This window comes from Oncorhynchus kisutch, unplaced genomic scaffold (genome assembly GCF_002021735.2).
Source record: "Oncorhynchus kisutch isolate 150728-3 unplaced genomic scaffold, Okis_V2 Okis01b-Okis20b_hom, whole genome shotgun sequence".
Taxonomy (NCBI): domain Eukaryota; kingdom Metazoa; phylum Chordata; class Actinopteri; order Salmoniformes; family Salmonidae; genus Oncorhynchus; species Oncorhynchus kisutch.
In genome coordinates this window covers 5,062,418-5,076,671 of record NW_022261978.1, presented here as the reverse complement: position 1 = coordinate 5,076,671, position 14,254 = coordinate 5,062,418, and the positions used below count along the sequence as shown (strand labels likewise).

Sequence of the window (14,254 nt, the reverse complement as noted above, 5' to 3'; positions counted from 1 at the left end):
AACCAGGGATGTTCTCTGTTTAGTGAGTCCACCAGATCAGAGGCAGTAGGGATGACCAGGGATGTTCTCTGTTTAGTGAGTCCACCAGATCAGAGTCAGTAGGGATGTTCTCTGTTTAGTGAGTCCTCCAGATCAGAGGCAGTAGGGATGACCAGGGATGTTCTCTGTTTAGTGTTTCCACCAGATCAGAGTCAGTAGGGATGACCAGGGATGTTCTCTGTTTAGTGAGTCCTCCAGATCAGAGGCAGTAGGGATGATCAGGGATGTTCTCTGTTTAGTGAGTCCACCAGATCAGAGGCAGTAGGGATGACCAGGGATGTTCTCTGTTTAGTGTGTCCACCAGATCAGAGGCAGTAGGGATGACCAGGGATGTTCTCTGTTTAGTGAGTCCTCCAGATCAGAGGCAGTAGGGATGAACAGGGATGTTCTCTGTTTAGTGTGTCCTCCAGATCAGAGGCAGTAGGGATGACCAGGGATGTTCTCTGTTTAGTGTTTCCACCAGATCAGAGTCAGTAGGGATGACCAGGGATGTTCTCTGTTTAGTGAGTCCTCCAAATCAGAGGCAGTAGGGATGATCAGGGATGTTCTCTGTTTAGTGAGTCCACCAGATCAGAGGCAGTAGGGATGACCAGGGATGTTCTCTGTTTAGTGTGTCCTCCAGATCAGAGGCAGTAGGGATGATCAGGGATGTTCTCTGTTTAGTGAGTCCACCAGATCAGAGGCAGTAGGGATGACCAGGGATGTTCTCTGTTTAGTGTGTCCACCAGATCAGAGGCAGTAGGGATGACCAGGGATGTTCTCTGTTTAGTGAGTCCTCCAGATCAGAGTCAGTAGGGATGACCAGGGATGTTCTCTGTTTAGTGAGTCCACCAGATCAGAGGCAGTAGGGATGATCAGGGATGTTCTCTTGATAAGTGTGTGAATTGGACCATGTTCCTGTCTTGCTAGGCATTCAAAACGAACGTGTACTTTTGGGTGTCAGAGGAAATGTACGGAGTAAATAGTACATACTTTTATTTAGGAATGTAGTGAAGTAAAAGTTGGAAAAATATAAATAGTAACTTAGAGTACTGAAGTAGTACTTGAAAATATTTTTACTGAAGTACTTTCCACTACTGTGTGTGTGTGTGTGTGTGTGTGTGTGTGTGTGTGTGTGTGTGACAACTGTGCATGCTTGCATACATGATTGTTTGTGTGATAACTTTGTGTTTGTGTGTGTGTGTGTGTGTGGTCAGACCCATGGGGAGGTGGAGAGGCGTATCGTATCACAGCTCCTCACCCTGATGGATGGACTGAAGCAGAGAACTCACGTTATCGTCATGGCAGCCACCAACAGACCCAACAGCATCGACCCTGCCCTGAGACGCTTTGGTTAGAGAAACACACACTCACACACACACACACACACACACACACACACACACACACACACACACACACACACACACACACACACACACACACACACACACACCACACACACACACACACACACACACACACACTAGTTAGTTAAGACCTGTCTCTGGAACTCAGGCAGGTTTGACAGAGAGATCGACATCGGCATCCCAGACTCCACTGGTAGACTGGAGATACTGCAGATTCACACCAAGAACATGAAGCTATCTGACGACGTGGACCTGGAGAGGGTGAGGAGAGGGGAGGGGTGGGGGGGTGGTGGGGGGGGGGGGTGAGGAGAGGGGAGGGGGGGGGGAGATGAGAGGGGAGAGATGGGGGAGAGAGGAGAGATGAGGAGGAGGAAGAGAGGGGAGAGATGGTGGGTGGGGGGCAGGGTGAGAGATTGGGAAGGGGGAGGAGAGGGGAGAGATGGGGAGGTCAAAAGTAGTGCACTATATAGGGAATAGGGCTCTGGTCTAAAGTAGTGCACTATATAGGGAATAGGGCTCTGGTCTAAAGTAGTGCACTATATAGGGAATAGGGCTCTAGTCTAAAGTAGTGCACTATATAGGGAATAGGGCTCTAGTCTAAAGTAGTGCACTATATAGGGAATAGGGCTCTGGTCTAAAGTAGTGCACTATGTAGGGAATAGGGCTCTGGTCTAATGTAGTGCACTATATAGGGAATAGGGCTCTGGTCTAAAGTAGTGTACAATATAGGGAATAGGGCTCTGGTCTAAAGTAGTGCACTATGTAGGGAATAGTGCACTATGTAGGGAATAGGGTGCCATGACTGGGGAATGTTTTGTGCCAGTGAACAATAAAGGACAATAAAGTTTGACTCATTCATTGTACTGTGCTTCCTGGTAGGTTTCCATGGATGCGCATGGCCATGTGGGGTCAGATCTGGCAGCTCTGTGTTCTGAGGCGGCTCTGCAGGCCATCAGGAAGAAGATGACCCTGATTGACCTAGAGGACGACACCATTGATGCTGAACTGCTCAACTCACTGGCAGTTACCAACGATGACTTCAGGGTTAGTGGCAGCAGCACAGACACACACTCAACCACACACACAATATAGACCTGCTCACCTCATTGTCCATCTCCCTCTCCCCTCCTTCCTTCCTTCCTTCCTTCCTTCCTTCCTTCCTTCCTTCCTTCCTTCCTTCCTTCCTTCCTTCCTTCCTTCCTTCCTTCCTTCCTTCCTTCCTTCCTTCCTTCCTTCCTTCCTTCCTTCCTTCCTTCCTTCCTTCCTTCCTTCCTTCCTTCCTCCCTTCCTTCCTTCCTTCCTTCCTTCCTTCCCTCCCTCCCTCCCTCCTCCTCTCTCCCTCCAGTGGGCGTTGGGGCAGAGTAACCCGTCAGCTCTGAGGGAGACAGTAGTGGAGGTTCCTAATGTTAACTGGGAGGATATAGGAGGACTGGGAGAGGTCAAGAGAGAACTGCAGGAACTAGTACAGGTAACACACACACACACCTGTATCTCAACAGGTAACACACACACACCTGCATCTCAACAGGTAACACACACACACCTGCATCTCAACAGGTAACACACACACACCTGTATCTCAACAGGTAACACACACACACCTGTATCTCAACAGGTAACACACACACACCTGTATCTCAACAGGTAAGACACACACACACCTGTATCTCAACAGGTAACACACACACACACACCTGTATCTCAACAGGTAACATACACACACACACCTGTATCTCAACAGGTAACACACACACACACCTGTATCTCAACAGGTAACACACACACACACACACCTGTATTTCAACAGGTAACACACACACACACACCTCTATAGCCTGAACAGCTGAGTAAAGACAGTAAAGACTAGTGGCTGAAAACAGCAGTTCTGATTCAACAGGACATGGCTGATATTGTGGTCAGAGGCCAAATACCAGCCACATAGGCCTAGGTGTTGTGGGTGTGGAATAGAATGAAGTTGTCTCTATTGGTCAGTTTTGTCTAAGTGCTTTTCTTGACCCTCCCTCCCTCTCTCCCTCACTGCCTCCCTCACTGCCTCCCTCCCTCTCCTCCCCCCTTTCCCCCCCCCCCCCCTCTCTCATCCTCCCTCCCTCCCCCCTCTCTCCTCCCTCCCTCCCTCCCCCCTCTCTCCTCCCTCCCTATCCTCCCTCCCTCTCTCTCCTCCCCCCTCTCCTCCCTCCCTCCCTCCTCTCCTCCCTCCCTCCTTCTCTCTCCTCCTCCCTCCCCCCTCTCTCCCAGTACCCGGTGGAGTACCCAGATAAGTTCCTGAAGTTCGGTATGACCCCGTCACGAGGAGTGTTATTCTATGGACCCCCAGGTCAGAGCACACATGCAGTACACACACACATGCGCGCACACACACACACACACACACACACACACACACACACACACACACACACACACAGACACGCGCGCACACACACACACACACCCTGTCTCTCTCTCTTCCCAGGCTGTGGAAAGACCCTGCTAGCCAAGGCGATTGCTAACGAGTGCCAGGCCAACTTCATCTCCATCAAGGGACCTGAGCTGCTCACCATGTGGTTCGGAGAGTCAGAGGCTAATGTCAGGGACGTCTTCGACAAGGTACCACATAGCAGTGGCATAGCCTGACGTAGCAGTGACATACCGTGCTTCTACACCTGCATTGCTTGCTGTTTGGGGTTTTAGGCTGGGTTTCTGTACAGCACTTTGAGATATCAGCTGATGTACGAAGGGCTATATATAAATTTGATTTGATTTGATTTGATTTGACATAGCCTGACATAGCAGTGACATAGCCATGTGGTTTGGAGAGACAAAAACCAACATCAAGGACATCATCGACGATTATGTAGACTGACATAATAGTGACATAGATCTTCTAGACAAATACATTCCTGACCTCTGACCTCTATCATCTGACCTCCAGCCAGACAGGTGGCATCATGCAATCTGTTCTTTCCTAACCTCCTATTCCCTGACCTCTAACCCCAGGCCAGACAGGCGGCCCCCTGCATCCTGTTCTTTGACGAGCTGGACTCCATTGCCAAGTCCAGAGGGGGCGGAGCCGGGGACGCAGGGGGCGCGGCCGACAGGGTCATCAACCAGATCCTCACGGAGATGGACGGAATGTCCAACAAGAAGAACGTCTTTATTATAGGAGCTACCAACAGGTAGAGGGATGTGGTGGGGGGGGGGTCTTTATTATAGGAGCTACCAACAGGTAGAGGGATGTGGGGGGGGTCTTTATTATAGGAGCTACCAACAGGTAGAGGGATGTGGGGGGGTCTTTATTATAGGAGCTACCAACAGGTAGAGGGATGTGGAGGGGGGGGGGGGGGGGTCTTTATTATAGGAGCTACCAACAGTTAGAGGGATGTGGGGGGGGGGGGGGGGTCTTTATTATAGGAGCTACCAACAGGTAGAGGGATGTGGGGGGGGGTCTTTATTATAGGAGCTACCAACAGGTAGAGGGATGTGGGGGGGGGGGTCTTTATTATAGGAGCTACCAACAGGTAGAGGGATGTGGGGGGGGGGGGTCTTTATTATAGGAGCTACCAACAGGTAGAGGGATGTGGGGGGGGGGGGGGTCTTTATTATAGGAGCTACCAACAGGTAGAGGGATGTGGGGGGGGTCTTTATTATAGGAGCTACCAACAGGTAGAGGGATGTGGGGGGGGTCTTTATTATAGGAGCTACCAACAGGTAGAGGGATGGGGGGGGGGGGGTCTTTATTATAGGAGCTACCAACAGGTAGAGGGATGTGGGGGGGGGGGTCTTTATTATAGGAGCTACCAACAGGTAGAGGGATGTGGGGGGGGGGGCTTTATTATAGGAGCTACCAACAGGTAGAGGGATGTGGGTGGGGGGTCTTTATTATAGGAGCTACCAACAGGTAGAGGGATGTGGTGGGGGGGAGGTCTTTATTATAGGAGCTACCAACAGGTAGAGGGATGTGGGGGGGGTCTTTATTATAGGAGCTACCAACAGGTAGAGGGATGGGGGGGGGTCTTTATTATAGGAGCTACCAACAGGTAGAGGGATGTGGGGGGGGGTCTTTATTATAGGAGCTACCAACAGGTAGAGGGATGTGGGGGGGGTCTTTATTATAGGAGCTACCAACAGGTAGAGGGATGGGGGGGTAGTCTTTATTATAGGAGCTACCAACAGGTAGAGGGATGTGGGGGGGGTCTTTATTATAGGAGCTACCAACAGGTAGAGGGATGTGGGGGGGGGGGGGGGGGGGGGTCTTTATTATAGGAGCTACCAACAGGTAGAGGGATGTGGGTGGGGGGTCTTTATTATAGGAGCTACCAACAGGTAGAGGGATGGGGGGGGTCTTTATTATGGGAGCTACCAACAGGTAGAGGGATGTGGTGGGGGGGAGGTCTTTATTATAGGAGCTACCAACAGGTAGAGGGATGTGGGGGGGGGGGTCTTTATTATAGGAGCTACCAACAGGTAGAGGGATGTGGGGGGGGGGGTCTTTATTATAGGAGCTACCAACAGGTAGAGGGATGTGGGGGGGGGGGGGGTCTTTATTATAGGAGCTACCAACAGGTAGAGGGACTCTGTTATCCTCCAGACCTGATATAATAGACTCTGTTATCCTCCCCCCTCCAGACCTGATATAATAGACTCTGTTATCCTCCAGACCTGATATAATAGACTATGTTATCCCCCCCCCCCAGACCTGATATAATAGATTCTGTTATCCTCCCCCCTCCAGACCTGACATAATAGACTCTGTTATCCTCCCCCCTCCAGACCTGATATAATAGACTCTGTTATCCTCCAGACCTGATATAATAGACTCTGTTATCCTCCCCCCTCCAGACCTGATATAATAGATTCTGCTATCCTCCAGACCTGATATAATAGACTCTGTTATCCTCCCCCCTCCAGACCTGATATAATAGACTCTGTTATCCTCCAGACCTGATATAATAGACTCTGCTATCCTCCCCCCTCCAGACCTGATATAATAGATTCTGCTATCCTCCCCCCTCCAGACCTGATATTATAGACTCTGTTATCCTCCAGACCTGATATAATAGACTCTGTTATCCTCCCTCCTCCAGACCTGATATAATAGACTCTGTTATCCTCCAGACCTGATATAATAGACTCTGTTATCCTCCAGACCTGATATAATAGACTCTGTTATCCTCCAGACCTGATATAATAGACTCTGTTATCCTCCCCCCTCCAGGCCTGATATAATAGCCTCTGTTATCCTCCAGACCTGATATAATAGACTCTGTTATCCTCCAGACCTGATATAATAGACTCTGTTATCCTCCCCCCTCCAGACCTGATATAATAGACTCTGTTATCCTCCCCCCTCCAGACCTGATATAATAGATTCTGTTATCCTCCCCCCTCCAGACCTGATATAATAGACTCTGTTATCCTCCAGACCTGATATAATAGACTCTGTTATCCTCCAGACCTGATATAATAGACTCTGTTATCCTCCCCCCTCCAGACCTGATATAATAGACTCTGTTATCCTCCCCCCTCCAGACCTGATATAATAGATTCTGCTATCCTCCAGACCTGATATAATAGACTCTGTTATCCTCCCCCATCCAGACCTGATATAATAGACTCTGTTATCCTCCAGACCTGATATAATAGACTCTGTTATCCTCCAGACCTGATATAATAGACTCTGCTATCCTCCCCCCTCCAGACCTGATATAATAGACTCTGTTATCCTCCCCCCTCCAGACCTGATATAATAGACTCTGTTATCCTCCCCCCTCCAGACCTGATATTATAGACTCTGTTATCCTCCAGACCTGATATAATAGACTCTGTTATCCTCCCCCCTCCAGACCTGATATAATAGACTCTGTTATCCTCCAGACCTGATATAATAGACTCTGTTATCCTCCAGACCTGATATAATAGACTCTGCTATCCCCCCCCTCCAGACCTGATATAATAGACTCAGCTATCCTCCAGACCTGATATAATAGACTCTGTTATCCTCCAGACCTGATATAATAGACTCTGTTATCCTCCAGACCTGATATAATAGACTCTGCTATCCTCCCCCCTCCAGACCTGATATAATAGACTCTGTTATCCTCCAGACCTGATATAATAGACTCTGTTATCCTCCCCCCTCCAGACCTGATATAATAGACTCTGTTATCCTCCAGACCTGATATAATAGACTCTGTTATCCCCCCCCCCTCCAGACCTGATATAATAGACTCTGTTATCCTCCAGACCTGATATAATAGACTCTGTTATCCTCCCCCCTCCAGACCTGATATTTTAGACTCTGTTATCCTCCAGACCTGATATAATAGACTCTGCTATCCTCCCCCCTCCAGACCTGATATAATAGACTCTGTTATCCTCCAGACCTGATATAATAGACTCTGTTATCCTCCCCCCTCCAGACCTGATATTATAGACTCTGTTATCCTCCAGACCTGATATAATAGACTCTGCTATCCTCCCCCCTCCAGACCTGATATAATAGACTCTGTTATCCTCCAGACCTGATATAATAGACTCTGTTATCCTCCAGACCTGATATAATAGACTCTGCTGTCCTCCCCCCTCCAGACCTGATATTATAGACTCTGCTATCCTCCAGACCTGATATAATAGACTCTGTTATCCTCCAGACCTGATATAATAGACTCTGTTATCCTCCAGACCTGATATAATAGACTCTGTTATCCTCCAGACCTGATATAATAGACTCTGCTATCCTCCAGACCTGATATAATAGACTCTGTTATCCTCCCCCCTCCAGACCTGATATAATAGACTCTGCTATCCTCCCCCCTCCAGACCTGATATAGACTCTGTTATCCTCCAGACCTGATATAATAGACTCTGTTATCCTCCAGACCTGATATAATAGACTCTGTTATCCTCCAGACCTGATATAATAGACTCTGTTATCCTCCCCCTCCAGACCTGATATAATAGACTCTGCTATCCTCCGTCCAGGGAGGCTGGATCAGCTCATCTACATCCCTCTACCAGACACAGCCTCCCGTACTGCCATCCTCAACGCAAACCTACGCAAGTCCCCCATCGCCAGAGTCAGTACACACACACACTCACACATGGACTCGCACACACACAGACACAGACACACATAGACACTCACAGACAGAGACACGCGCACACACATAGACACACACACACACACATAGACACACATAGACATACACACACATAGACACACACACACAGACACACAGACACACACACAGACACACAGACACACACACACACACACACACACACACACACACACACACACACACACACACACACACACACACACACACACACACACACACATAGACACACACACACATAGACACACAGACACACACACACACACACACACACACACATAGACACACACACACATAGACACACACACACACATAGACACACACTCACATAGACATACACACACAAAGACATACACACACATAGACACAGATACACACATATAGACACACATAGACACACACAAAGACACAGACACACACAAAGACGCATAGACACAGATACACACACACACAGACACACACAGACACAGACACACACACAGACACACACAGACACAGACACACACAAAGACGCATAGACACATAGACACACACACAGACACAGACACTGTCAAGTAATTATTGAATCCGTGTTCATAAATTCCAATGATCTTCATCTGTCTGATACCCAGAGGTTGTAAAGTTCTGCTCTTAAATAAAACACACAGAATTCCCAGCTCACAATTGATCAGGTCCCAGTTTATTTGCGAGAGCTCTAAAGTTTTCACAAATCCATTCCTTCTTATATCATCCTAAACTACACACACACATACACACCAACAGGGATTTTCACATGAGTCTAATCACAGTTTATAACCCCTCAACTGACCAGGCTCCCCCAGACACCATAACCCTGGAGGAGCTCTCCCTGTCCTCTCTTATCTCCACATACATTCCTTTCTTCTAGGTCCATGCTATATAACCCTGGAGGAGCTCTCCCTGTCCTCTCTTATCTCCACATACATTCCTTTCTTCTAGGTCCATGCTATATAACCCTGGAGGAGCTCTCCCTGTCCTCTCTTATCTCCACATACATTCCTTTCTTCTAGGTCCATGCTATATAACCCTGGAGGAGCTCTCCCTGTCCTCTCTTATCTCCACATACATTCCTTTCTTCTGGGTCCGTGCCATATAACCCTGGAGGAGCTCTCCCTGTCCTCTCTTATCTCCACATACATTCCTTTCTTCTAGGTCCATGCTATATAACCCTGGAGGAGCTCTCCCTGTCCTCTCTTATCTCCACATACATTCCTTTCTTCTAGGTCCGTGCCATATAACCCTGGAGGAGCTCTCCCTGTCCTCTCTTATCTCCACATACATTCCTTTCTTCTAGGTCCATGCTATATAACCCTGGAGGAGCTCTCCCTGTCCTCTCTTATCTCCACATACATTCCTTTCTTCTAGGTCCATGCCATATAACCCTGGAGGAGCTCTCCCTGTCCTCTCTTATCTCCACATACATTCCTTTCTTCCTAGGTCCGTGCCATATAACCCCTTCCTAACCAACAAACATGATTTAATACTACAAGAAAGACAGGGTAGACACACAGGCACACAGGCACACAGGCACACAGGCACACAGGCACACAGACACACAGGCACACAGGCACACAGACACACAGGCACACAGGCACACAGACACACAGGCACACAGACACACAGGCACACAGGCACACAGACACACAGACACACAGGCACACAGGCACACAGACACACAGGCACACAGACACACAGGCACACAGGCACACAGGCACACAGACACACAGACACACAGGCACACAGACACACAGACACACGATAATAATGATGATGATAATAATAATGAACTATTTTTGTCTCTCCCCTTTCTTCCTCTCTCTCTCCCCTTTCTTCCTCTCTCTCTCCCCTTTCTTCCTCTCTCTCTCCCCTTTCTTCCTCTCTCTCCCCCTCTCCTCTCTCTCCCCCTCTCCTCTCTCTCCCCCCTCCCCTCTCCCCTCTCCTCTCTCTCCCCCTCTCCTCTCTCTCCCCCCCTCCCCTCTCCTCTCTCCCCTTTCTTCCTCTCTCTCCCCTTTCTTCCTCTCTCTCTCCCCTTTCTTCCTCTCTCTCTCCCCTTTCTTCCTCTCTCTCTCCCCTTTCTTCCTCTCTCTCTCCCCTTTCTTCCTCTCTCTCCCCCTCTCCTCTCTCTCCCCCCTCCCCTCTCCCCTCTCCTCTCTCTCCCCCTCTCCTCTCTCTCCCCCTCCCCTCTCCTCTCTCCCCTTTCTTCCTCTCTCTCCCCTTTCTTCCTCTCTCTCTCCCCTTTCTTCCTCTCTCTCTCCCCTTTCTTCCTCTCTCTCTCCCCTTTCTTCCTCTCTCTCCCCCTCTCCTCTCTCTCCCCCTCTCCTCTCTCTCCCCCCTCCCCTCTCCCCTCTCCTCTCTCTCCCCCCTCTCCTCTCTCTCCCCCCTCCCCTCTCCTCTCTCTCTCTTCCCCACCCCTCTCCTCTCACAACGACACACACCAGGATGTAGACCTGGCCTACCTGTCTGGTATCACCCAGGGTTTCAGTGGGGCAGACCTGACAGAGATCTGCCAGAGGGCCTGTAAGCTGGCCATCAGAGAGGCCATAGAGGCTGAGATCAAAGCAGAGCGCCAGAGACAGACCCACCCAGGCACCGCCATGGTGAGATGGATGGACGGACCGACGGACGGACCGACTGACAGTCTGCTGTTACACCACTAATAACACTGCAGCTCACACACACACTATAGAGATGGTCAGATAGACAGACAGATAGTCTGCTGTTACACCACCAACACTGCAGCTCACACACACACTATAGAGATGGTCAGATAGACAGACAGACAGATGGACAGAGAGACAGACAGGTAGACATAGAGACAGATGGAGAGAGGGACAGATCGACAGCCAGACAGACGGACAGAGAGACAGACAGGTAGACATAGAGACAGACGGAGAGAGGGACAGATCGACAGCCAAATCCCCCAGCTGTTACACAACCAACACTGCATCTCACATACAGTACATCACACTGTGTTTCACACACTGTCTACCTCACACATTAAACCTTGTATACACAACGCACACACACACCCACCCACCCAACCTCCCTCTCTCTCTTTCTGCACCCCCCCCCCTCTCCTCCTCTGTCCAGGATGAGGACTGTGACCCTGTTCCAGAGATCAGGAAGGATCACTTTGAAGAGGCCATGAGGTTCGCCCGGCGCTCCGTCAGCGACAACGATATCAGGAAGTATGAGATGTTCGCCCAGACACTACAGCAGAGCAGAGGCTTTGGGAACTTCAGGTATGTACACACACACACACACTCACACACATACTGTATGCTCACACTTTCATATGCACACACACACACACACTTTCATATGCACACACACACACTCACACTTTCATATGCACACACACACACACAGGCACACACACACATTCACACATACTGTACGCTCACACTTTCATATGCAAGTATGCACACACACACACAAACACAGACACACTTCTCTTACACTGACCTCTCTTTCTCCTCAGGTTCCCCTCTGGCTCTCAGTCCGGAGGTCAAGGGTCGGGGGCAGGGGGGCAGTTCAGAGACGAGGTAGAGGACGACCTCTACCAGTGAGAAGACTATCACCTCCACCACACCTGCCTGCATATGATGCATATGAATATGCATATGAACTCTGGATCAATTAGATAACGTTTGTGCTTCTCAGCTTATCGGTGTCTTAGATGTTTCTCATAATAACTGGTGCATCATAACAACTGGTACATCATAATAACTGATATATCATAATAACTGGTACATAAATAATAACTGGTGCATCATAATAACTGGTACATCATAATAACTGATACATCATAATAACTGGTACATCATAATAACTGGTGCATCATAATAACTGGTACATCATAATAACTGGTACATCATAATAACTGGTGCATCATAATAACTGGTGCATCATAATAACTGGTACATCATAATAACTGGTACATCATAATAACTGGTACATCATAATAACTGGTGCATCATAATAACTGGTGCATCATAATAACTGGTACATCATAATAACTGGTGCATCATAATAACTGGTACATCATAATAACTGGTACATCATAATAACTGATACATCATAATAACTGGTACATCATAATAACTGGTACATCATAATAACTGGTACATCATAATAACTGGTGCATTATAATAACTGGTACATAATAACTGGTACATCATAATAACTGGTGCATTATAATAACTGGTGCATCATAATAAATGGTACATCATAATAACTGGTACATCATAATAACTGGTACATCATAATAACTGGTACATCATAATAACTGGTGCATCATAATAACTGATACATCATAATAACTGGTACATCATAATAACTGGTGCATTATAATAACTGGTACATCATAATAACTGGTGCATCATAATAACTGGTACATCATAATAACTGGTGCATCATAATAACTGATACATCATAATAACTGGTACATCATAATAACTGGTGCATTATAATAACTGGTACATCATAATAACTGGTACATCATAATAACTGGTGCATTATAATAACTGGTGCATCATAATAACTGGTACATCATAATAACTGGTACATCATAATAACTGGTGCATTATAATAACTGGTGCATCATAATAACTGGTACATCATAATAACTGGTGCATTATAATAACTGGTACATCATAATAACTGGTGCATTATAATAACTGGTGCATCATAATAACTGGTGTATTTGAGGAAATTAGAGTCTGTTTGTTTTTTCTTGGAAGAATCATTAGTAAAATCTGGATGGTCAAAGTACAATGAATATAACTGAATGAGGATTGTTGTTCTTATGGTGTTTGAGCTGGTCATCATGGAAGGAATGGAAGGAATGGAAGGAATGCTGATTCACATCTGAAATGTAATAAATGGAGTGTTTTCCTTGTTTGTTTGTGTTTTACTAATAAAACTACTGTCACATAATAATATCCCTCAATTGGAATACGGAAGAGGAAGGAGGGAAAAAGAGAGGTGGAGGAGGTGGAAGAGGGTGAGGGAGGGAAGAGGGTGAGGGACGGAAGAGGAAGGAGGGAAAAAGAGAGGTGGAGGAGGTGGAAGAGGGTGAGGGAGGGAGAGGGTGAGGGACGGAAGAGGAAGGAGGGAAAAAGAGAGGTGGAGGAGGTGGAAGAGGGTGAGGGAGGGAAGAGGGTGAGGGAGGGAGAGGGTGAGGGATGGAAGAGGGTGAGGAGGTGGAAGAGGGTGAGGGAGGGAAGAGGGTGAGGGACGGAAGAGGGTGAGGAGGTGGAAGAGGGTGAGGGAGGGAAGAGGGTGAGGGACGGAAGAGGGTGAGGGAGGGAAGAGGGTGAGGGAGGGAAGAGGGTGAGGGAGGTGGAAGAGGGTGAGGGAGGGAAGAGGGTGAGGGAGGTGGAAGAGGGAGAGGGAGGTGGAAGAGGGTGAGGGAGGTGGAAGAGGGTGAGGGAGGTGGAAGAGGGTGAGGGAGGTAGAAGAGGGTGAGGGAGGTGGAAGAGAGTGAGGAAAAACATATATTATAATCCCTCTAACCCCGGGTCTTATGGGGGTAAAGAGCGTTTACAGAGAGCTATAGTCGAAGAAACAGGTAGTCTGTTAAGCGATGCTAAAGTGAATGAATGGTTATCAGAGCAAGATGCCTACACTCTACATAAACCTGTAAGAAAACATTTTCCAAGAAATAGAGTTTTTTCTACGCATCCATTATCCCAATTTCAGGCGGATCTATGTGACATGCAGTCCCTT

At 48.0% G+C, this 14,254-nt stretch overlaps 1 protein-coding gene across 1 annotated transcript in view; it reads left to right on the top strand.

Moving 5' to 3' along the window:
* Positions 1-13,426, top strand: part of zgc:136908 — a 51,725-nt gene extending 38,299 nt beyond the window's left edge. Inside the window, exons 9-19 of the mRNA XM_031811420.1 lie at positions 1,236-1,371; positions 1,537-1,649; positions 2,268-2,432; positions 2,734-2,856; positions 3,645-3,723; positions 3,862-3,995; positions 4,386-4,564; positions 8,335-8,464; positions 10,963-11,121; positions 11,615-11,766; positions 12,006-13,426. Of these exons, the coding sequence (XP_031667280.1) occupies positions 1,236-1,371; positions 1,537-1,649; positions 2,268-2,432; positions 2,734-2,856; positions 3,645-3,723; positions 3,862-3,995; positions 4,386-4,564; positions 8,335-8,464; positions 10,963-11,121; positions 11,615-11,766; positions 12,006-12,093 (1,458 nt within the window). The 3' untranslated portion in view covers positions 12,094-13,426. The remainder of the gene's footprint in view (positions 1-1,235; positions 1,372-1,536; positions 1,650-2,267; positions 2,433-2,733; positions 2,857-3,644; positions 3,724-3,861; positions 3,996-4,385; positions 4,565-8,334; positions 8,465-10,962; positions 11,122-11,614; positions 11,767-12,005) is intronic.
* The last annotated feature ends 828 nt before the right edge of the window (positions 13,427-14,254 follow it).